At 46.0% G+C, this 25,420-nt stretch overlaps 1 protein-coding gene across 1 annotated transcript in view; it reads left to right on the forward strand.

The window, feature by feature from the left end:
- The window catches only part of MASP1 (MBL associated serine protease 1), a 206,256-nt gene that overhangs the window by 163,525 nt on the left and 17,311 nt on the right, over positions 1 to 25,420 (forward strand). The window contains exon 11 of the mRNA XM_040428394.1: positions 9,173 to 9,313. Within this exon, the coding sequence (XP_040284328.1) occupies positions 9,173 to 9,313 (141 nt within the window). The remainder of the gene's footprint in view (positions 1 to 9,172; positions 9,314 to 25,420) is intronic.

Below are 25,420 nucleotides of genomic sequence, written 5' to 3' on the forward strand. Positions count from 1 at the left end.
TTTTGTGTTGGATTGCTGATGTGTGGATCTTGGCTGAGTTCCTGGTGCTTCCATTGCTTCTTTGAAGTTAAGTCTTTCCTTTCCCTTTTCGTACTTTGTTTGAGTTCTGTGTGCATTTCCCTGTCATTTGTATTAAGGCCTGTTGTCTCAAAGGAACAGGTTGTCTCAGTCCTGACAGTAGTACCAGGGTCCTATAGGGTGAGTTAGGACATTAGGTATTCCTGTGTATGAACTCACCTACCTCTGGGGTCTGTTCATACTGGTAGTTAGTCAGGACTTTGATTAGGGTTTTACTAGGAGGTGTCCATCTCCATTTCCCTAGTTTCCAGGCCTTGTTCCCTCACCCCTTTCCTTCCAATGTTCGGTTTGGTGTTTCCCTCTCACACCCGAACGTGACACCTGCCTCTCTCAATAATTATTGACAGGCTGTTTTGTATAGAGTATAAGTAGATGGCCATCCTAGCAGATTAAATGCATAGGAGCTCTATCAAGCTGATAGAGGTGTATGTTTTGGGCTATATTCCATCAGAAGTAGTAATATAGATGGCACTGTAAATCTGCTTTGTATCTCAGGACGCCAAAGTAAACTCAGTGTGACATTAACCCCTTAGGGACCGGGCTCATTTTTACCTTAAGGACCAGGCTATTTTTTGCAAATCTGACCAGTGTCACTTTATGTGTGAATAATTTTAAAACGCTTTTACTTATACAGGCCATTCTGAGAAAGTTTTTTCATCACATATTGTACCTCATGACACTGGTAAAATGGAGTAAAAAAAAATATTTTTATTTATAAAAAAAATACCAAATTTACCCAAAAAATTTAGAAATTTGCAATTTCCAAGTTTTAATTTCTCTACTTCTATAATACATATTAATACCTACAAAAATTGTTATTACTTTACATTCCTCATATGTCTACTTCATGTTAGGATGATTTTAGGAATGACATTTTATTTTTGGGGGATGTTACAAGGCTTAGAAGTTTAGAAGCAAATCTTAAAATTTTTCAGAAATTTTCAAAAACCCACTTTTTAAGGACAGGTTAACAGCCAAACAAAACTCAATATTTACTTCTCCGATTCTGTAGTTTGCAGAAACACCTCATATGTGGCTGTAAACTACTGTACGAGCACACGGTAGGGCGTAGAGGGAAAGGTGCGCCGTGTGGTTTTTAGAAGGCAGATTTTGCTGGACTAGTTTATTTACACCATGTCCCATTTGAAGCCCCCCTGATGCACCCCTAGAGTAGAAACTCCATAAAAGTAACCCCATCTAAGAAACTACACCCCTCAATGTATTGAAAACCGATTTTAAAAACTTTGTTAACCCTTTAGTTGTTCCACAAGAGTTATTGGCAAATGGAGATGAAATTTAAGAATTTCAATTTTTTGGCAAATTTTCCATTTTAATCCATTTTTTCAAGTAACAAAGCAAGGGTTAACAGCCAAATAAAACTCAATATTTATTGCCCCAATTCTGTACTTTGCAGAAACACCCCATATGTGGCCGTAAACTATTGTACGGGCACACGGTAGGGCATAGAGGGAAAGGTGCGCCAAGTGGTTTTTGGAAGGCAGATTTTGCTGGACTGTTTTATTTACACCATGTCCCATTTAAAGCCCCCTTGATGCATCCCTAGAGTATAAACTCCATAGAAGTGACCCTATCTAAGAAACTACACCCCTCAAGGTATTCAAAACTGATTTTGCAAACTTTGTTAACCCTTTAGGTGTTCCACAAGAGTTATTGGCAAATGGAGATGAAATTTAAGAATTTCTATTTTTTGGCAAATTTTCCATTTTAATTCTTTTTTTTTTCAATAACAAAGCAAGGGTAAACAGACAAACAAAACTCAATATTTATTGCCCTGATGCTATAGTTTGCAAAAAAAAACCATATGTGGCTGTAAACTACTGTACGGGCACACGGTATGGCATAGAGGGAAAGGTGCGCCGTGTGTTTTTTGGAAGGCAGATTTTGCTGGACTGGATTATTTACACCATGTCCCATTTGAACCCCCCTGATGCACCACTAGAGTAGAAACTCCATAAAAGTGACCCCACCTAATAAACTACACCCCTCAAGGTATTCAAAACTGATTTTACAAACTTTGTTAACCCTTTAGGTGTTCCACAAGAGTTATTGGCAAATGGAGATGAAATTTAAAAGTTAAAATTTTTTGGCAAATTTTCCATTTTAATCCATTTTTTCCAGTAACACAGCAAGAGTTAACAGCCAAACAAAACTCAATATTTATTGCCCTGATTTAGTAGTTTGCAGAAACACCCCACATGTGGCCGTAAACTACTGTACGGGCACACGGTAGGGCGTAGAGGGAAAGTGTGTGCCGTGTGGTTTTTGGAAGGCAGATTTTGCTGGACTTCTTTATTTACACCATGTCCCATTTGAAGCCCCCCTGATGCACCCCTAGAGTAGAAACTCCATAAAAGTGACCCCATTTTGGAAACTATGGGATAAGGTGGCAGTTTTGTTGGGACTATTTTTAGGGTACATATGATTTTTGGTTGCTCTATATTACATTTGTGTGAGGCAAGGTTACCAAAAATAGAAATTCTGAAATTTTATCTCCATTTGACATAAACTGTTGAGGAACACCTAAAGGGTTAATAAAGTTTGTAAAATCAGTTTTAAATTACCTTGAGGGGTGTAGTTTCTTAGATGGGGTCACTTTTATGGAGTTTCTACTCTAGGGGTGCATCAGGGGTTCTTCAAATGGGACATGGTGCCAAAAAAAAAGGACATCAAAATCTGCCTTCCAGAAACCATACTGCGTTCCTTTCCTTCTGCGCCCTGCCGTTTGGTCAAACAGCAGTTTATGACCACATATGGGGTATTTCTCTAAACTGCAGAATCAGGGTAATAAATATTACGTTTTGTTTGGCTGTTAACCCTTGCTTTGTTACTGGAAAAAACGGTTTAAAATGGAAAATTTGCCAACTAATAGCTGTTTTGTCACCGTTTTTATTTTATTTTTGTGACCATGTTCATCTGAGGGGTTAGGTAATGGGGTATTTTTATAGAGCGGCGCGGCGATACCTAATATATCTACTTTTTTTAAATGTAATTAGGTTTTACACTATATTATCCTGTTCTAAACAAAAACAAAGTTTTTATAGAACGACGCGGCGATACCTAATATATCTACTTTTTAAAAATGTAATTAGGTTTTACACTATATTATCCTGTTCTAAACAAAAACAAAAAACATTTTAGAATCTCCATAGTCTAAGAGTCATTTTATTTTAGTTTTTAGCCGATTATCTTAGGTAGGGGCTCATATTCCACTTTGGTGCGGCCTCATCTGGAATATGTAGCAACCGTACCAATGCTAAAGTGGTAGTATTACATCCCTGCCCCGCTAGTCCATGCCTCGTTTAATGCATGACAATATCCTGGTGGCCTTAGAAGCACTTGATTGACATTGTATGATGTAATTTAATCTACCATCCACAAGGACCTAGGACATATGAAGCACAGAAATCATTACTACCAAGATGCATAACTTTACATTTGTCCACATTGAACCTCATTTACCAAGTAGATGCCTAATCACTCAGAGTGTCCAAGTCAGCTTGTAGTTTATGGACATCTTCCATAGAAATGGTGCTATTAATCCCGTCCTCGATATCATTAATAAAAAAATTCAATAGTAAAGGGCCCAGCACTGAACCTTGGGGTACACCACTTATTACCCGGGACCATTCTGAATAGGAATCATTGACCAAAACTCTCTGGACACGGTCCTTCAGCCAGTTTTCAATCCAACTACAAACTATACTTTCCAAGCCTATGGGTCTATAATTACCTGTGAAGGACCTAGATCCTTTTTTTTATATGGGCACCACTTTTGCCTTGTGCCAATCACTTGGCACTGTACCAGTACCCAGAGAATCTTTAAAAATTATAAACAGGGGCACAGCAATGACTGAACTGAGCTCTTTAAGCACTCTTAGGTGTAATCCATCTGGACCCGGAGCCTTCTTCACATTTACCCTATTTAACTTGTCCTGGACCATATCTACAGTTAGCCAATTGAGTATATTACTGGATGTACTAACAGCCCCAGCACCACAGATATCAGCTCATTTCTCTTCTTTTGTATATACAGAGCTAAAAAAAAAAAACATTTAGTAACTCTGCCTTTTCCTTATCAATGGACACCTACAACCACAAGTGCCAGAATAAAGCCATAGGGAAGAGCATCAGCTAGAAAATTTCTGTGTCATCTTCTGCCATATTGCCAGCCACCATACTCCATCATCTGGGAGAAAAGAAATTGCTTTGAACTGCTGCTGAATGTGCTGCTAACTGTACACTACACTACATTAGGGCCACTATCACTTCCATCCCCTGTACTGGCTCCTCTCTGTAGCCAACCCCTTCCAGGCTGCTTTGATTCACAAGGCCAGGCAGTTGCAAAGCAGTGAGAGAGGGGTTGGACACAGAAAGGAGCAGAGCTTGGGTGCAAAGAGATCAAGGGTGACACCCTCATTGCATCAAATGCCTATTTTGCATATTAAGAATAAGGCACACCAAATTATAGACCAGGGCGTCAATGAATACATAAGTAGGAAGAAATCAAGTCTATCCAATTACCCCACCAAAGAAAAATTTCTTTCATCAAGATTGAAAAAATATATATACTTTATTTAATTCATACAATACTTATAAAAACATGTAGATAGAGAGGGCAAAGAGGGAACTATAGAGTCCATCAGCCTCAGGGTGTAATCCAGCAATGAAACCACTATCGCAATATGTCCACAGGAAATATTATTAGCACCCAGGGCACAATGGCCACATATGGGTTACTTACAAATCCTATATAAGGGCAGGATAGGAAGTCAATTCATGTCAGCACCGTCTGTGGCACGCCGACTCTGGAGTTGCCTCCTGAGGAGGCGACTGCAGAGTCGGCATGCCACAGATGGTGCTGACATGAATTGACTTCCTATCCTGCCCTTATATAGTTATTTTTTATATAGGTTTTTACTGTAAGGTAACAACAGAAGCTAGGAGCCAAATGGGTATTTGTATCACTGCAGTATTTTGTTAAAGGGTTTTTGCCATCGCAGAAGGTAACAGCATATTACTAGGGCACTATTACCATCAGGAGGGCACTATAGGATAGCTATTACTGTGTTAGGGGCACAAACAGGGTACTATAACTGTGCAGTTGAAGTAAGGGAGCACTATTACTGTGTGAGGGGGGACTATAAGTTTGGTGGCAGTAAGTGGCCACTATTACTGTAAAGGAACTCTAAAGAAGCAGTATTATTGTCTCAGGGCAGCAAGGGGGCACAGTTAATGTGTGGGGCCACTGTTACTGTATTGGGGCATTATTACAGTGTACAGAAACAGTGTTTTGGGGCACTCTTACTGTGATTCCGCTACTAAAGGAGTACCGTGTGTGGTAGAGAGGGGGCACTGTGCAGAACACAAAGGAAGGTTCTGTTATTGTATGGGGTGTATTATCACTGTCTATTTAGCACCGGTTGCCCAGTGGTAACTATAGATATGGGGGAACTTTATAGCTTTCAGCAATTTTCTGCAAATCTGTCCTTCTTTACTTAGGGGTAAACAGTATTTTTCAGAAATGTATGTATTCAAAGTATTGACAATATGTACTTTATAAGTACTATACATACTTTAATTAGTATTTTAATTTACTACTACGCTACATTTCTGCATGGCTAGATGTGTCTCTTCACCTAGGCTACGTCTTTGCAGTGGCAAAAAAGATGAATATACTATTATGTAGCCATGTTACAACAGTAATGGCATGAAAAGAAGAAAAAAAGAACTCCATAGTATAAAACTGTACCTTAAAGGGGTTGTCTGGGCTTTTACAACTGATGACCTATCATCAGGATAGGTTATCAATATCAGATCGGCGGAGGTCTTACAACCAGCACCCCCGCCGATCAGCTGTATGAGCAGATAGAGCGCTCAGTGCGCACGTGCCGTCTCCCTTCTCTCTTCCTGCTCACTGCTGCTGTCTATGGTCTTTGACATAGACAGCAGCAGACAGGAAGAGAGAAGGGAGACGGCATGTGCGCACTGAGCGCTCTATCTGCTCATACAGCTGATCGGCGGGGGTGTCGGACCCCCACCAATCTGATATTGATGACCTATCCTGAGGATAGGTCATCAATAGTAAAAGCCCAGACAACCCCTTTAAAGGTGTAGCTGCACAGGTATAAGTGCACTTACCAGATGTACAGTAGAGTAAAATAAGCATGAGTTATCCACATAGAAAGGCCAGGGAATGGCGGTCCAAGAGCAGTCTAAAAATCCCTCTGTGCAATCCCCAGATATTGATCCCAATTGAAGATTATGAGGATAAAAGATAATAATAGATTCAGGGCGCTGCCATTCCAGGATAAGATAATTTATTAACAAAAAGGTAAAAAGCACAATGTGTTTCGCTAACGGTCTGTCAGCTTCCTCAGGTGCAGATAAGACAAGGTTAAAACTGCAGGTATATATACACATGCACAGAGATTATGGGGTGGTACCAATCAACAGGGCCGGCTCCAGGTTCATGTGAGCCCTTGGGCGATAAATCCCAGTGGGCCCCCTTAAAGCATCTTTTTACATTTACATGTCCCCTGTGGTTCCCACATTGTATAATGACCCCCAGTGGCCCCCATAGAGTATAATGAACACTAGTGGCCCTTAACACAGTATAATCCCCCCCAATGCCCCACACACAGTATATTGACCCCCAATGCCCCCCCCCCACAGTATAATGACCCCACAGTGGCCCTCCAATCAGAATAATGACCCCCAGTCGCCCCCCATTCAGAATAATGACCATTAGTCGCCCCCACACTGGGGGTTATACTGTATGGAGGGGGCACTGGGGGTCATTATACTGTATGGGGGTCACTGGGGGTCATTATATAGAATGGGGGCTCTGGGGGACTTTATACTAAACGGAGTGTCATTGGGGATCATTATACTAAATGGGGGGCATTGGGGGGCATTATACTGTGTAAGGGGCCCTCACAGTGTAATGACCCCCCAGTGGCCCCCTCACATACCTATCATTGCTGGAGCGCAGGGGAGGCGGTGGTCCTGTCATTCACTAACTGCAGCTCATCTCCCAGCGCTCCTTCTCTCCTCCGGCCCGCTGCAGCAGTGAGACATGTAGCAGGGGTAACACACACACTCTTTATTCAAATTTCTTAACTCATTGCGTTATCTTGAAACAAAAGCCACTGAAAAGCAATTGCTTAACGCATTTAGTTGCATGTAGTTTAGATAACATGTCTCATAAAGTATGTGTGTTAACCCTGCTACATCGCTGGGCCAGGCCTGGAGGAGAGAAGGAGCTGTGCAGTGATGTAGCTAGAACTGATGGCCCCACAGAAAATTGTAGTAGCCCCCCCCCCCCCCCCCTCAGTGGGTTCACATCACGTTTTTCCTATCGGTTTGATGTATACAAATGTGCAGCACATTTTTGTATCCTGCAGAGTCCAGTAAAAAAATACATACGTTAACGTATATGTATTTTTTACAATGGAACTGTATGGTGAACGGACACCACTGTATGGCATCAGTCTGAGACATCTGTTAATGTATATGTTTTTGGTATACATTAAACGGATGGCAAAAAATGTGATGTGAACCCAGCCCTAGTGCCAGAATAAGGCTACTTTCACACTAGCGTTTTTGCTGGATCTAGCAGGGATCAGCGAAAACGCTTCCGTTACTGATAATACAACCATCTGCATCCGTTCTGAACGGATCCGGTTGTATTATCTGTAACACTGCCAAGACGGATCCGTCATGAACTTCATTGAAAGTCAATGGGGGACGGATCCGTTTTCTATTGTGTCAGATTATGTCATATCCCAGGACGAAAAGCAAGCCGCAGCATGCTGCGGTTTGCTCTCCGGTATGAGAATAGAACGGAATACATTCTGGAGTATTCAGTTCTGTTCAGTTACATTTTGTCCCCATTGACAATGGCGGATCTTAATACCGGAAAGTATTAACACTAGTGTGAAAGTAGCCTAAGCACTAGTACACAGCGGAGCAGCGGGGAAGAGGAGAGGCCGCCATGTACTGACAGAGCGCACAACCTGGGCTTGGTGGTCAGCAATCTGCAACTTTTCCCCACTCACGCCAGGTCTAAAAAAGGTGGCATGGGCAGGGAAGGGGATACAGTTATTGCCATACAGTGACCGGATAACACCGCCATACAGTGACCGGATAAAAGGGTATAAGAACGCACAGTACAGGGAATGACTAGGGGCACAGTACAGGGTGTGGTAAGAGGGCACAATGCAGGGTATAAGGGGGCACAGTACGGGGTGGGGGGCACAGTCACATGACCCTGAGACATTAGAAGGTCCTTATGGTGAATGCGGTTTAGACACCACCATAATGAGAGGCAGAGGAGTGAGGGTACTTTCACACTAGCGTCAGGACGGATCCGACAGGCTGCTTACTAGCGGCGGTCCGGCGGCACGGCGAAATAGCGGCAGGACAGATCAGACAGGGTGAACAGCTTGTCTGATCCGTCCTGCCGCTAGTGTGAAAGTACCCTGAGACAGGTGACCAGGGCCCTGGATGGACAGGAGGGGTGGACACAGCAAGTAGGTGAAAGGGGCTCTGATGGGGATTCATACAAGAAGTAGGGGCAGGAGGTCTGTGCAGGGCAGCAATAGGAGATAGGAGGGTGTAACAGGAACTCTGGATACATGAGGGAGGAAAGGAGACAGCAGGGGCTCCATGAGGATGAGATATGACCGGATATGAAGGGGGGGCAGGTGTCATGGAGGCAAACTGCAGCAGCTTGATTCAAAAGTTATCAACTCAGAAAGTAGCAACAACAACCGGAAATGTTCCATGTGATGAATAGCTATTTGATGTATTCAATATATTGTCCTTGCTGCTGAACACAGAACTTTGAAGTTTTGAACTTTCTTTGTTGATAACTTTTGAACCAAAAGACATATTGCAAATCTGATTGTGGCAATCGATTTCTGAGAAAATTCTGGTCAAAATTCTGGAAAATTTGCCCAGCTGCCTCTGCCCTGTCCTGGTGTGATGGTGATGGTATGTGCTAATAATAAGAAAATGACTAAAACAGTAGCCATCCATGTAATATTCAATATGTTGTTAATCCTTCTTTTAGTGTGTGGGTTACCAAAGTTTTCCAGATCAAAACTTGCAAGGATTTCACGTGGAAATATTGCAAAGCGAGGAATCTCTCCCTGGATTGCCATGCTTTCCCGTGCCTCCAATAACAGCCCTTTCTGTGGTGGATCTCTGATTGGTAAGAACATCTGCACAAATATATAAATATAGAATTCCAAGAAATAATTTAAAATAATTAATTGAAAGTTTAACTTTTAAAGGGTTATCCAAGTTATTTAAAAAGGAGCCTAAAGCTACCAACTTAAGGTCTCCTGCACACGACCATATGGCTTTTTCAGTGTTTTGCGGTCCGTTTTTCACAGATCCGTTGTTCCGTTTTTTGTTTACGTTGTGTTTCCGTTCAGTTTTTCCGTATGCATATACAGTATACAGTAATTGGGCTGGGCATAACATTTTCAATAGATGGTTCCGCAAAAATGGAACGGATACGGAAGACATACGGAGTACATTCCGTATGTATTCTGTTTTTTTTGCGGACCCATTGACTTGAATGGAGCCACAGAACGTGATTTGCGGGCAATAATAGGACATGTTCTATCTTTCAACGGAACGGAAAAACAGAAATACGGAAATGGAATGCATACGGAGTACATTCCATTTTTTTTGCGGAGCCAATTGAAATGAATGGTTCCGTATACGGAATGCAAAAAAACGGCCCGTAAACAGAAAAAAAAAACGGTCGAGTGCAGGAGGCCTAACTGATAAAATAAAAAAAGATCCTATACTCACCAGTTAATCCAATGATGTTTCCAGCTCTGCCACTCCAGCTTTCACTCCTGGTCTTTGTTTACATGGCTGCAGGGGCAATGTAGCATACACCCCATGTGACCACTGTGGCCAATCAAGGGCCTCAACGGCCTTGTGCATCAGGCCTCTTGCACACGAATGGGGTTTTTTTCCGTCTCCGTTCGGTTTTTTTTTTGGATTCCGTTTGCAGTCTGTATGCGGAACCATTCATTTTAATGGTTCCGCAAAAAAAACTGAATGTACTCTGTATGCATTCCGTTTCCGTATTTCCGTTTTGTTCAAAGATACAGTAGAACATGTCCAATTATTGCCCGCAAATCACGTTCCATGGCTCCATTCAAGTCAAGGGTTCCAACAAAAAAAACGGAATGCATACGGAATGAATCTGTATGTCTTCCGTATCCATTTCGTTTTTGCAGAACGATCTATGGAAAATTTTATGCCCAGCCCAATTTTTTTATGTACTTACTGTTTAAACATTATTGTATGCGTCCATTTGCGATCCGCAAAAAACGGATCACAAACGGAACGGAACCAGAACGGAAACGGAAACACTACTGAAACAGAAAAACTGAAAAAACTGATCTATTTAAAATGGACCACAAAACCATACGGTTGTGTGCAAGAGGCCTTACACTACTGAGGCCACAGCAGTGATGAGATCCTTTTTTAATAACTCTCAATTCCTTTAATGAATCCAAGTTTACTGTACACAAAAATAATTTTATAAATATGAAATCCCCAAAATTCTATCAATGAATTCCCCTATATACTTACTGTATGAATGAGTGATCTGATAACAGATGAGGCAGTGTCATCTTCTCAGCACTGGTCTATGACAGCCCCTTCCATGTTAGGCAACATGCAGGCTGCTGGAAAACTTTAGGGTCGGTTTCACATTCCATTTTTATGCTACTATGTCACTTATTACCCATAGACCTTCACCTAATATCTGGAGCTGGCGTTTTCACCTCAAAAGGCACACACACACACACACAAAAACCTGCAAAAAACACCACTTGTGTTGGGCGAGCATGCTCGGCCGAACACTAATTTTACTCGAGCATCGCGATGCTCGGCACATCGCAGTGTTCGACCGAATACCGCGTGTGCTCGAGCGCGATGCTCGAGTCTCCTCCCCGCACGTTTGTTGGCTGCTACGCAGCCAATAAACGTACAGGCAAGTACTGCCATTCACTGTAATGCCGTTGGCTACTGGCATTACAGTAATTGGCTAGAATGCATCATCTGGTGCTATATAGCACCCAATGACATGTGTTCGGCTCAGTCTTAGTCAGGGCGAGCTGGAGAGCAGAAGGGAGAGATAGTGTAGGGAGTGAAATATGAATATTTTAGTTTTTATACTTGTTATAGACCCAAAAGTCCTTTTAAGGACTATTGTTGTGTGAGGCAGCAATATATATTTTTAGTGAAACCTGCACTAAATTGCTAACACTTGTTAGAGACCCAAAAGTCCTTTTAAGGACTATTGTTGTATCGGACAGCAATATATATTTTTTGCGCAACCTGCACTAAATAGCTTGCAATTGTTTGGCTGCTGCAGACAGCGACATTATCTGCACTTCATCTCCTGTCTATCATGTGCGCAGCCTAAAATTATCTGTGACATCCAGTGTACTTTTTCCGTAGACGGTGTCCGCTGCTGACACTTACATTACCTGCGCTACATCTCCTGTATAACGTTTGCCCATCCTAAATATTAGTGACATTAATTCAGTGTAATTTTTATTAGGCGGTGGTGACAGTGACATTATTTGCGTTATACCTCCTGTATAACGTTTGTGCAGCCTATATATCAGTGACATTCATTCAGTGTAATTTTTTTATTAGCCGCTGGTGACAGCGACATTACTTGCACTATACCTCCTGTCTAACGCTTGTGCAACCTAAATATCAGTGACATTAATTCCGTGTAATTTTTTATTAGCTGGTGGTGACAGCGACATTACTTGCGCTATACCTCCTGTATAACGTTTGTGCATCCTAAATATCAGTGACATTCATTCAGTCTAATTTTTCATTAGGCGGTGGTGACAGCAACATTACGTGCGCTATACCTCCTGTTTAATGTGTGTGCATCTTAAAAATATCTGTGACATTCTGTGTACTTTATTTGCACATACACTTTCAAAACCTGCGCTACTGTACGTGTGACATACTTGCAAGCCTACTGTATATACCATTTAATATGCGCAAGACGAGCAGTAAGCGACGGGGAAGTGGCCGTGCTGCTGATGGTGCACGCAGAGGCCGTGGCCCTGGGCGCGGTGAAACTGTGCCTGCTGCCAGAGCACAAAAAACACACTCATCCACGATACCTAGCTTCATATCCCAGTTTGCAGGGCGGCGCAGGACACCACTCTCGAAGTCAGACCAGTGCGACCAGGTGGTCGATTGGATTGCAGCAGATAATGCTTACAGTCGGTTAAGCACCACCCTGTCTTCCACAAAGTCCAGTCTCAGTAGCCAAGAGTCTGGTGAACAGAATCCTCACCCTGATACTCCTTACACCCACCATGGAGAGTCTTGGCAAACAAGTGATCCCACACTCGGATATTCTGAGGAGCTGTTTTTATTGCCATTCCTTAATTTGGGCCTCTCACCAAGCACGCTTGAAGAGGGACATGAGGAGATCTTGTGCCCTGATTCCCAAACTCTGGAGCATCCACAGTCAGAAGATGACGGTGGAGAATGGCAATTAGTGTTTCACGAGGTGGATGATGATGATGAGACACAGTTGCCAATAAGTAAAACCGCAATTAGTGTCTCAAGAGGTTCATGATGAGGATGAGACACAGTTGTCAATAACTGAGGTTGTTGTTAGGTCAACAAGTCAGGAGGATGACCAGAGTGAGGAAGTGGAAGAGGAAGTGCTGGACAATGAAGTCACTGACCCAACCTGGGAAGGTGGCAAGCTGTGCGAGGACAGCAGTACAGAGGAGGAGAGATCCGCAGCACCGCAACAGGCTGGAAGAGGCAGTGGGGTGGCAAAAGTTAGAAGACGGGCCACACCAAACAGGCCCGCAACTGTTCCCCGGAGTGCCCCCTTGCGGCAATCTCCCAAGGGGTAGGTGTTTGGCAGTGTGGCGCTTTTTTGAGGAAAGTGCGAGCGATAAAAGAATTGTCATTTGCAACCTGTGCAGTACCAAAATGAGCAAGGGCTTGAACACTAGCAACCTCACCACCAGCAGCATGATCCGCCATATGGCATCAAAGCACCCTAATAGGTGGGCCGAACGCCTGGGTCCACAATCTGTGTCTGCGGGTCACACCACTGCCTCCTCTTCCCTTGTGTTACATGCTGGCCAATCCCCTGTCCAAGATGCAGGATGGATGCCTCCCGCCATGCACCTGGACCTTCACAAGCACCATCAGCTAGCACATCCACTTCTGTGTCCCAGCGCAGTGTAAAGATGTCTATACCCAGAGGCCTTTGAACGAAAGCACAAATACCCAGCTACCCACCCACAGGCCATAGCACTAAATGTGCACCTTTCCAAATTGCTGGCCCTGGAAATGTTGCCATTTAGGCTTGTGGACACTGAGACTTTCCGCATTCTGATGGCGGCGGCTGTCCCGCGGTACTCTGTCCCCAGCCGCCAATATTTTTCACGGTGTGCAGTCCCAGCCTTACACCAGCATGTGTCCCGTAACATCACCCGTGCCCTGACCAACGCAGCTATTGGGAAGGTCCACTTAACGACTGACACATGGCCAGGGACGCTACATTTCCCTAACGGCACACTGGGTGAACGTTGTGGAGGCCGGGAGCGAGTCGCACCCTGGGAAGGCACAGGTGCTACTGTAACATCCCAGAGTTATGTTACTAAACTCTTTTTCCCCGCTACTATTTGTTGGTAACATGTGCCTTCTCATCTAATGTGATTTTATTTAATATTCCTCACAAATGTGCATTGAACCCCTTGTTAAATGTATTTGCTGTAATTTCCATGTACACCAGCAGGTGGCAGCAATGTTTAACAGGGATTTAGTTCAGTTTAGCATTTCTAGACTGGAATAGTACATTCCAGTTTAGCTCCCCCCCTCTTTGAGCAGAGTGGGCTCGCCCATGTCCTGCCTCATGGGGAGGAAAGGAAGTTAGAGTGAGTGTGCCAGCCACCCCGGTTAGGGGAAGGCTGTGCAAGAAGGAGCTCCCAGAAATAGGGATCCCAAGCCAGGATCTTGTCTCGGTTGAGACCAAAGATCTCCATTCCCAGTCTGAGCCTTCAGCCTCAGCTGGTGACAAGCAAGCAGCCACCTCCAGAACTCCAGGAAGAACCATCCCCTGTGAGCATAACTGTGAGTACCGTCCAGAGATCAGGAGAAGCCAAATTCCTCCTCAGCTAGTCAGTCCCATACACAGCAGAAGATAGACAGAGCAGAAGATATAGATTCCTGCCACAACTTACAGAGCCATAAGCAGACGACTAATCCTGCAAGAGAGCTCCAGGCACATGATAGAAGCAGAAGAGATATTGATCCCTGCCGCATATTGCTAATACCTGCTGGGACCCAAGACTATTGTTGTATCTCATGTGGATTAATGCTGCCTCCAGTAAAGACAAGTTGAATTATATTTCAAGTCTGGATCTCATTTATTGCTACCAAGTTCCTCAATTACTCCTAGTAGCAACACACTCATTTATTGCAAGTGAGCCAGGATACAGGAGTCCAGCCGTACCCAGGTAGGAGACACTATTGCCACTATCACACAGAGACATTATACCACTCTGGCATTCCTAACTGGTACGTGAGTTGCAACATCTTAAAGGGCCCTGAGACTGTACCCTGTGCACGCTGCAATTGGCATCACGAACAAAAACAATAGACTTCTATATCCATATCCAGACCCACTGCATAATTTTGGCGTCCACCTAACCGTACCACGGTCCGGCTCATTGCACTACCGACGCCAAGGATTGCGGGCCCTACTTCCATCAGGGTTTCCGCCGCCACCTACGTTGGTGACTGCAAACCCCCTTCTCCTCCTCCACCTCCTCCTCTACTTCCACCTCTGAATTATCATCTTGCAGCACCAGTCAGTCATCAGTCAGTAGCTGTAAGCAGTGTAGCACTGCAGTGGGGAATTGGCAACAGGCCTCTCTTAAACTGATCTGCTTAGGTGACAAACAGCACACTGCCGCAGAGCTGTGGCAGGGGATAAGGGACCAGACTGAGCTGTGGCTCTCGCCACTCAACCTACAACCATGCATGGTTTTGTCTGATAATGGCAGTAACTTGGTGGCCTCTTTGGAGCTCGGCAAGCTCACACACATCCCATGCCTAGCCCACGTGTTCAAACTAGTGGTTCAGCAATTTCTCAAAACCTACCATACTTTGCCTGAGCTACTGGTGAAGGTGCGCCGCATGTGTGCCCATTTCCACAAGTTATCGACAGCTTCCGCCGGTCTGGCAACTCTGCAGCAGCGCTTGCAATTGCCAGCTCACCAACTGTTGTGCGACGTGAGCACGTGTTGGAACTCGACGTTCCACATGTTGGCCAGGCTTTGCGAGCAGCAGAGGGCAGTAGTGGAATACCAGTTGCAACATGGTCGTCGCCTTTCCAGTCAGCTTCCGCTCTTCACAAGCGACGAGTGGGCATTGATGTCTGACCTCTGTGAGGTTTTACGCAACTTTGAGGAATCAACATAGATGGTGAGCGGCGATAATGCTATTATCAGCATAACCATCCCACTTCTATGTCTACTTAAACGCTCGCTGCTCACAATTAAGGCGGACGCTTTGCATGTGGAAGAGGTGGAAATGGGGGAAGAAAGTACACAGGGTGATTGCCAGACCACCCTCAGTTTGTCTTCTCAGAGCAAATTGGATGTTGATGAGGAGGAGCAGGAGACGGTTGCCTCCGCTACAGAGGGTAGTACTCATGGAAGTTTTATTCCTTCTGTTCAGCATGGATGGGTAGAAAAGGAGGAAGAGGATGAGGAGATTGAGAGTCATCCTCCTGATGAGGACAGCAAAGTCTTGTCTGTTGGGACTCTGGCACACATGGCTGACTTTATGTTAGGATGCCTTTTCCGTGACCCTCGCGTTGTACGCATTTTGGCCAACACGGATTACTGGTTGTTCACCCTTTTCGACCACCGAAGAGAACTTCTCATCTCTCATTCCTGTGGTGGAGAGGACAAGCAGAATGGTGCAATATCTTGTGGAAAAATTGCTCCAAAAATTTCCAGCTGAAAACGCTGGCTGCAGAGTACGTAGTTCCTTGGCTAACCGAGGAGGGGAGACGAGGGGAACACACAGCAGTTACAGCAGAGGCAGGGCAACACTCTCCAAGGCCTGGGACAGTTTTATGACACCCCGCCAGCACCCTCAACCTGATGCGTGGCCTAGTGTCACAAGGAGGGAAACATTTTTGAAGATGGTGAAGGAGTACGTAGCAGACCATGTCAGCGTCCTCAGTGATTCCTGTGTGCCTTACAACTATTCGGTGTCCAAGGTGGACACGTGGCACGAACTGTCGCTCTACGTCATGGAGGTGCTGGTCTGCCCCGCCGCCAGCGTTTTGTCAGAGCGTGTATTTAGTGCTGTTGGGGCATAATAACTGATAAGCGCATCCGCCTGTCAACTGAAAATGCTGACCGGTTGACTCTTAGAAAAATGAATAAGGCCTGGATTGCCCCTGACTTCTTTACTCCACCAGAGGAAAGCAGCTGAACATAAAGGCACTCTAAATGTGGCTTTTATGGTGTATTGAATACACTGTATTCCCATGCACCCCTTCCACCACTAAAAAGGGTATATGGTTCAATCTCCCTTTTCTCGTCCTCCTCCTCCATCATATCAACATGCTTATTAGGCTGCCCTCGCTCCTAATCTTTTAGAGGGTCAGCTCAGTAGCGGACCCTCACCCATAATGTTTTAGAGGGTCACCAGCAGGCCCTCAACCATAATGTTTTAGAGGGTCAGCTCAGCAGCAGACCCTTACCCCTACATTTTTAGATGGTCAGCTCGGCAGCAGGCCCTCGCCTCTTCCTTGTAATTTTTAGCAGCACTTGCACTTTATATACAAGTAAATATGCAGGAAAGAATGTTTCCTAACAATTTTTCCTCTAAAATTGATTTTATCTTCGGTTTGGTGCGGATTATTGTCAGTCTGTAAAGGTGGCATACTACTCGGACAACATTGTTCCCAGCAGCAACCTGGGAGTCCAAGATGCATCCCCATGCTGTTCCCGAACCATTTCAGGGGTGTTTCCATCAATTTATGACCTTTTCCTATGAACCAGACACCCTCCCCTCTTCAGAGCAGGGGGTGCATGGTTTAATGCTTGGGTTCTCCCATTGACTTCCATTGTGCTCGCGTGCTCAGTAGAGCACCCAAGCATTCTGTGGTGTTCAATTCGAGCACCCAAGCACTTTAAAAGCAAAAGTGCATAGACATTAAAAACCTACATGTGAACCCATTGCATCTGTGACTTTGTAATGAGGTAAACTTGGGTAATAAGTTAGTCATGGAGGGAGCCAGAATAAGACTTGAAAAAAAAAAAAGAAAAACAATATTTTCCTGCATTTAATTTCGGCTGAGCAATTGGAGAAAGTATGTAGTGTAGAATGTGCAATATTCATGCTGTCTAATCAGCACCTTCATATGCTACACCTGTGAAGTGGGATGGATTATCTCGGCAAAGGAGAAGTGCTCACTAACACAGATTTAGACAGATTTGTAAACAATATTTGAGAGTAATGGGGCTTTTCTGTATGTAGAAAATGTTTGAGATTGTTGAATTCAGCTCATGCAAAATGGGAGCAAAACTGAAAGTGTTGCGTTTATATTTTCACTGTGAAAAATCACCCTAAACTTCGTTAAAGGGGTTGTGCAATGTGATGATATTGATGACCTATCCTTAGGATAGGTCATGACGGGGGTATTGGCTACTTGCCGTCTGACCCCTTCCTTATACTCATTTGCCCTCCACCCATCATCTCCTACCCCTTACCTTTTAATAAAGACTCGGACACCAGGCTGGAATAAATCGGCCACAGCAGACGTTTTTATTAACAAACAACATAAAATATAAATAACCATAACTCTAAAATCAGTTCCTTGCAAGGGGAAGTCCTTGAAGCCCCAAATAACAGAAATACCTCACCGGGGTGCCATCTTGCCTCCAGCCGTTGCCCACCAGCTCGGAAACACCACTGAATGGCCCCCCTCTTAAATTCTGCCACCACTGGGAGTCCAGCCCCAACCGCTGAGCCCTCCCATCCTCCTAACCAGTGAATAAACCGACTTCAAGGACCTCCCCCAGCCACCAACGTGCAGACTTGACCCCTTAAGTCTGCGCGGCCCTCCATACTCCCAAGGCCCTCTCAATACCTTCCTGCATGGCCAAACTCCACATGTCCAACCTGACCGCATTGAGGTGTACTCTGTCAGACCTCCAAAACCCCCCAACCCCTTTTTCCAGCTCTATATGCCTCACCGCCACCACTCCATTCCTGGCCATAAAACGACCCATCGCCCTGTTCAACTTTATTCTAGCTCTATTCACCCCCTCAACCGATCTAGCCCCTCTCTAGACCGTCCTCGGAACTATGTCCGACCAAACTCTTACTAACCTTGGAAACAAAGCCCACAGCCGTAACAAATCAAATTTCATAGTACTCAACAGCTCCCACAATAGCCGCACCGCCAAATCATTGCCGCCAACGTGCAGCACTAGAACATCTGGCACCCTATCCAGCCTAGCAAAGCGATGAACCTCCGGCAGTACCCCACTCCAAATCATGCCTCTACGCCCCAGCCACCTTACCACCACTTCCGATCGAGCAAAGCCCAGTTGCTGACTGTCTGGCCGAACCGCTGCCCGGACAGCCCCCCAAAAGACATAGGAATGACCCAGGATCCATACCAAGGCCGGTCCCGCACCTGTAACGAGAAAACCATAACACCAAAATACCACCACCATTGACGACAATCCCCAATACAATACCTTTTTTCCTTCCCCAACCCTTTAAGTTACAAACGATTCAATCTGACATATAACCTGAACCGCCCAATTTACTTAATAATCTCATCATCCAGCCCCCATCGCGCTGCCTCTGTCGCCGCACCAATCATAAACAAATGGCTTGAGTACCCCGCCTGCCCTAACCCTAATCGCTCCAAACATTTTGCAAAAACAGCCGCAAACTGAAAACAGGACAAAAAGGTCCTGTCAGCATGCACTAGCAGTGGTCTAACTCCTTTCCCCATTACCCCCCCCCCCCCCCCCGTAATTGCTAAAACACTGCACCGGACACATTCTACAACCCGGAACACTGAACAGCACCACCCTCCGCCCTTTTCCTTCCACGTCCTTCTTAGACCGACGAATAACAAACTCCACCCTATGCTAAAACAAATCAACATCGTCCTTAAGTAACCCCCCCCCACCTGACTAACCGTCAGACAAACCAGCTCCCCCAAACGCAACGCCCCAAAAAATGCAAAAGAAAAAGCCTGCCCAAACAACCGTTCCTCCCAAGCCGAACTGCAAACATTCAGAACCTGTTCGCCCAACCCCAAAAGCAATTCAAAAGAAACCGGCCTCCTACCATCAACCCTGGCCCCCAACCAACGCCACCCTTTTAAGGCTCTCGAAACCAAAAAGGACTTAGTAAAGTCCGCCATTTTAATCAATTTAAATCCAAAAGCCAACCCCGCAATGCATCCATTCATTTTTGCCACCGCCCACTCTTCATCCCTACAATGCCCCACAAACGGCAACAGCGGAACTTCCAAATCCCCATTCCCAACATCCAGCCTACTACACATTCCTCCCAGTACCCCCACGCCTTGACATATGTCACCCATGTACCTGGCGCCAACAATGCTTGAACGAGCTCGGCTGCGGTCCTTCCAGAAGCTCCCAAAGACAGCTCGGGCACTCCCTCCCAGACTCTTTTGCCTCTGGGGCCAGCTGCTGAAATTGATCCCACTGTGAATGAGAGAGTGCGTCAGCGATACCACTGTCAACTCCTGGCACATGCGCCACCACAACCCAAGCGTTGATCTCCAAGCATTCCAAGACCAGTCTCTGTAGCAGCCGTACAACCAAGGGCGACGAGGCAGATAACCCATTTATCGCCTGAACCCCCCCCCAAGTTATCACAGTGGAAACAAACCTTCTTATCCCTGAAACACTCCCCCCACAACATGACTGCTACCACAATGAGAAACAGCTCCAATAGGGCTAAATTCTTTGACCACCCCCTCTCCGCCCAACTCGCCGGCCATTCCCCAACGCACCATTGTCGCACCATTGTCGCACCATTGTCGCACCATTCAGTAAACTCCGAAACCACAACCCCCCGCCGCATCAGAAAACAACTCACAATCAAACGAGTTCACCACTTGAATAGCAAGTGACCGCTATACCGTTCCAAGAAGGAATTTCAACCTGTAAGTCCGCTCTCAATTCTCTACCCAAGCGAATGTAGTGATGTGGTGAAACCATGCCCGCCGTCGCCCCTGACAACCTTCTGCAAAAAACCCTCCCCATGTGCATTATCCGACACGTAAAATTGAGTTTTCCCCAGGAGTGACTGAAGCTCCCGCAATTTTAACTTCTTCAAACGAGTCACCCTCCCCACCTCCCTTTTCAAATCCTCCAACTTGTCCTCCGGCAACCTGCACTGCATTCCAATGGTGTCGATAACAATCCCCAGATAAATCAATTCCGTACCTGGCCCTACAGTCTTTTCCGTTGCCAACGGGACCCCAAACAACGTAGCCAGTGTTTTCAGCAATAATGCGCACACTTTCGAACCCGGAGGACCTATACAAAGGAAATGGTAATGTAGAAGAAAAATGAAATAGCGGCACTCACCCGTGTGGAGTAAAACCAGCAACTTTATTATTCAAATGCTACATCAGGCAGGGGGCGGACAATTCAATACACACGCATTGATCAGCGGCGGCCGTTTCGCGCCAAATGCGCTTCTTCTGGCTGTGCGTCAATGCGTGTCCACACATCACTTCTCTTAAATACTGGCGCAGACAGCTGTCAACAATCGACAGATCAGGCTACGTCAGCATCCAGGTGATATGCTAATGTGGGAATACATTATAGACACAATATAAAAACAATGTATGCGCAACAAACAAAGAAACATACACAGAACTGCACAACGGAAAGCTTGGCATATTGGGACATTCACAGAAAAGGACTTAGATCGTTCCTATCATTCAGTCCCAATTCCCCTAGGGCTTGTGTTCGTAAAATCCATTTAGCCTCTCTCTGCAGGAGGAGGCGATGTCTATCTCCTCCCTGCACAGGGGCCCTACAGTCTTTTCCGTTGCCAACGGGACCCCAAACACCGTAGCCAGTGTTTTCAGCAATAATGCGCACACTTTCGAACCCGGAGGACCTATACAAAGGAAGTCGTCTAAATAGTGAATAATAGATTCACAACCAGACGAATCCACCACCGCCCACTCCAAAAACAAACTAAACGCTTCGAAGAATGCGCATGACAAAGAACATCCAATGGGCAAACACCTATCTACAAAAAATCCCCCATCCCAAAAACACCCCAATAAATGCAAACAATCCGGAAGTACTGGCAGTAACCTAAAAGCCGCCTCAATGTCAGCCTTTGCTAGTAGCGCCCCCGTCCCAAACTTCTTAACCAATGCAACTGCCGCATCAAAGGAGGTATAGACCACGGAACACAAAGCCGGATCAATACCATCATTGACCGACGTCCCCTTTGGAAAAGCCAGGTGGCGAATAAGCTGAAACGTATTCACTTCCTTCTTAAGTCACTGTCACATTTAGGACAGAAATACAGCTTTTTGGTTAGTGGGGTGAAAAAAGCCTCTAATATACTGCACATCTGTGATTACACGTGCATAAGTCACTGTCACATTTAGGACAGAAATACAGCTTTTTGGTTACTGGGGTGAAAAAACCCTCTAATATACTACACATCTGTGATTACACGTGCATAAGTCACTGTCCCATTGAGGACAGAAATACAGCTTTTTGGTTAGGGTGAAAAAACCCTCTAATATACTGCACATCTGTGATTACACGTGCATAAGTCACTGTCACATTTAGGCCATAAATACGGCGTTGACATACTGGGGTGAAAAAACCCTCTAATATACTGCACATCTGTGATTACACGTGCATAAGTCACTGTCACATTTAGGACAGAAATACAGCTTTTTGGTTAGGGTGAAAAAACCCTCTAATATACTGCACATCTGTGATTACACGTGCATAAGTCACTGTCACATTTAGGCCATAAATACGGCTTTGACATACTGGGGTGAAAAAAGCCTCTAATATACTGCACATCTGTGATTACACGTGCATAAGTCACTGTCCCATTTAGGACAGAAATACAGCTTTTTGGTTAGGGTGAAAAAACCCTCTAATATACTGCACATCTGTGATTATACGTGCATAAGTCACTGTCACATTTAGGCCATAAATACGGCTTTGGCATAATGGGGTGAAAAAACCCTCTAATATACTGCACATCTGGGATTACACATGCATAAGTCACTGTCACATTTAGGACAGAAATACAGCTTTTTGGTTACAGGGGTGAAAAAACCCTCTAATATACTGCACATCTGGGATTACACGTGCATAAGTCACTGTCACATTTAGGACAGAAATACAGCTTTTTGGTTACTGCGGTGAAAAAAGCCTCTAATATACTGCACATCTGTGATTACACGTGCATAAGTCACTGTCACATTTAGGCCATAAATACGGCTTTGGCATACTGGGGTGAAAAAACCCTCTAATTTACTGCACATCTGGGATTAGACGTGCATAAGTCACTGTCACATTTAGGCCATAAATATGGCTTTGGCATACTAGGGTGAAAAAAGCCTCTAATATACTGCACATCTGTGATTACACATGCATAAGTCACTGTCACATTTTGGACAGAAATACATCTTTTTAGTTACTGCGGTGAAAACCACTTGTTTCCTGATGAGCACATGGGAATACCACACTCAGTACGTCTCTGATGATGACGAAACACAGGTGCCAACTGCTGTGTCTTTCTGCAGTGTGCAGACCGAAAAGGAGGTCAGGGAGGAAGACGATGAGGTCCTAGACCCCACATGGAATGAAGGTCGTGTCACTGACTTTCAGAGTTCGGAGGAAGAGGCAGTGGTGAGACCGAGCCAACAGCGTAGCAAAAGAGGGAGCATGGTGCAAAAGCAGAGTAGCCGTCGCCAAAACAGTTCGCCTGCTACTGGCCACCGTCAACAGGGACCGAGCACACCAAAGGCAGCTACAAGGAGTTCCCTGGCATGGCACTTCTTCACACAATGTGCTGACGACAAGACGCGAGTGGTTTGCACACTGTGCCATCAGAGCCTGAAGCGAGGCATTAACGTTCTGAACCTTAGCACAACCTGCATGACCAGGCATCTACATGCGAGACACGGGCTGCAGTGGAGTAAGCACCTTCAAAACCAAGAAAGGGCTCAGGCCCCTCCTGCTCCCTCTTCTGCTGCTGCCTCGGCCTCTTCCTCCGCCTCTGGAGGAACGTTGGCACCTGCCGCCCAGCAAACAGAGGATGTGCCACCAACAACACCACCCCCGTCACCAAGCATCTCCACCATGTCACACTGACCTTTGAGAGAAAGCATAAATTCCCACCTAGCCACCCTCGATCCCTTGCCCTGAATGCCAGCATTTCTAAACTGCTGGCCTTTGAAATGCTGTCATTCAGGCTGATGGACACAGACAGCTTCAAACAGCTCATGTCGCTTGCTGTCCCACAGTACGTCGTTCCCAGCCGCCACTACTTCTCCAGGAGAGCCGTGCCCTCCCTGCACAACCAAGTATCGGATAAAATCAAGTGTGCACTGCGCGACGCCATCTGTGGCAAGGTCCACCTAACCACAGATACGTGGACCAGTAAGCACGGCCAGGGACGCTATATCTCCCTAACTGCACACTGGGTAAATGTAGTGGCGGCTGGGCCCCAGGCGGAGAGCTGTTTGGCGCACGTCCTTCCGCCGCCAAGGATCGCAGGGCATTATTCTTTGCCTCCTGTTGCCACCTCTTCCTACTCGGCTTTCTCCTCCTCTTCTACCACCTCCTCATCCGGTCAGTTACAGACCTTCACCACCAACTTCAGCACAGTCAGGGGTAAACGTCAGCAGGCCATTCTGAAACTGATGTGTTTGGGGGACAGGCCCCACACCGCGCAGGAGTTGTGGCGGGGTATAGAACAACAGACTGACGAGTGGTTGCTGCCAGTAAGCTTTAAGCCCGGCCTAGTGGTGTGTGATAATGGGCGAAATCTTGTTGCAGCTCTGGGACTAGCTGGTTTGACGCACATCCCTTGCCTGGCGCATGTGCTGAATTTGGTGGTGCAGAAATTACAGCGTAACTTCGGCCTTCCCGCTCACCGCCTCATATGCGACGTGCCCACCAGGTGGAACTCCACCTTGCACATGCTGGAGAGGCTGTGCCAGCAACAGCAGGCCATAGTGGGTGCTGTTCCGCAGCACGGGTGAGACGCACTGTGGAACAGCATCACTTCACCACCAATGACTGGGCCTCCATGAGAGACCGGTGTGCCCTGTTCCGCTGTTTCGAGTACTCCACCAACATGGCCAGTGGCGATGACGCCGTTATCAGCGTTACAATACCACTTCTATGTCTCCTTGAGAAAACAGGGCAATGATGGAAGAGGATGTGGCCCAGGACGAGGAGGAGGAAGAGGGGTCATCTCTAACACTTTCATGCCAGTCTTTTAGAAGTGGCTCAGAAAGAGGATTTTTGCAACAGCAGAGGCCAGGTACAAACTTGGCCATCCAGGGCCCACTACTGGAGGACGAGGAGGAGGAGGATGGGGATGAAGCATGTTCACAGCAGGGTGGTATCCAACGCAGCTCGGGCCCATCACTGGTGCGTGGCTGGGAGGATACGGAGGACGCAGACGATACGCCTCAGACAGAGGACAGCTTGTCCTTACCTCTGGGCAGCCTGGCACACATGAGCGACTACATGCTGCAGTGCCTGCGCAACGACTGCAGAGTTGCCCACATTTTAACGTGTGCTGACTACTGGGTGGCCACCATGCTGGATCCCCGTTACAAAGACAATGTGCCGTCCTTAATTCCCTCACTGGAGCGTGATCGGAAGATGCGCGACTACAGGCACACTCTGGTAGATGCGCTCCTGAGAGCATTCCCGACTGACGCCGGGGGACAAGTGGAAGCACAAGGCGAAGGCAGGGGAGGAGGAAGAGGTCGCCAACGCAGCTGTGTCAGCGCCAGCACCTCAGAAGGCAGGGTTAGCATGGCAGACATGTGGAAAAGCTTTGTCACCTCGCCGCAACAACCGGCCCGAACTGCTAATATGGAGCGTGTTAGCAGGAGGCAGCATTTGAACAACATGGTGGAACAGTACCTGTGCACACGACTACACGTACTGACTGATGCTTCTGCCCCATTCAACTTCTG

Source organism: Bufo bufo, chromosome 4 (assembly GCF_905171765.1).
Source record: "Bufo bufo chromosome 4, aBufBuf1.1, whole genome shotgun sequence".
In the NCBI taxonomy this organism is placed as follows: Eukaryota; Metazoa; Chordata; class Amphibia; order Anura; family Bufonidae; genus Bufo; species Bufo bufo.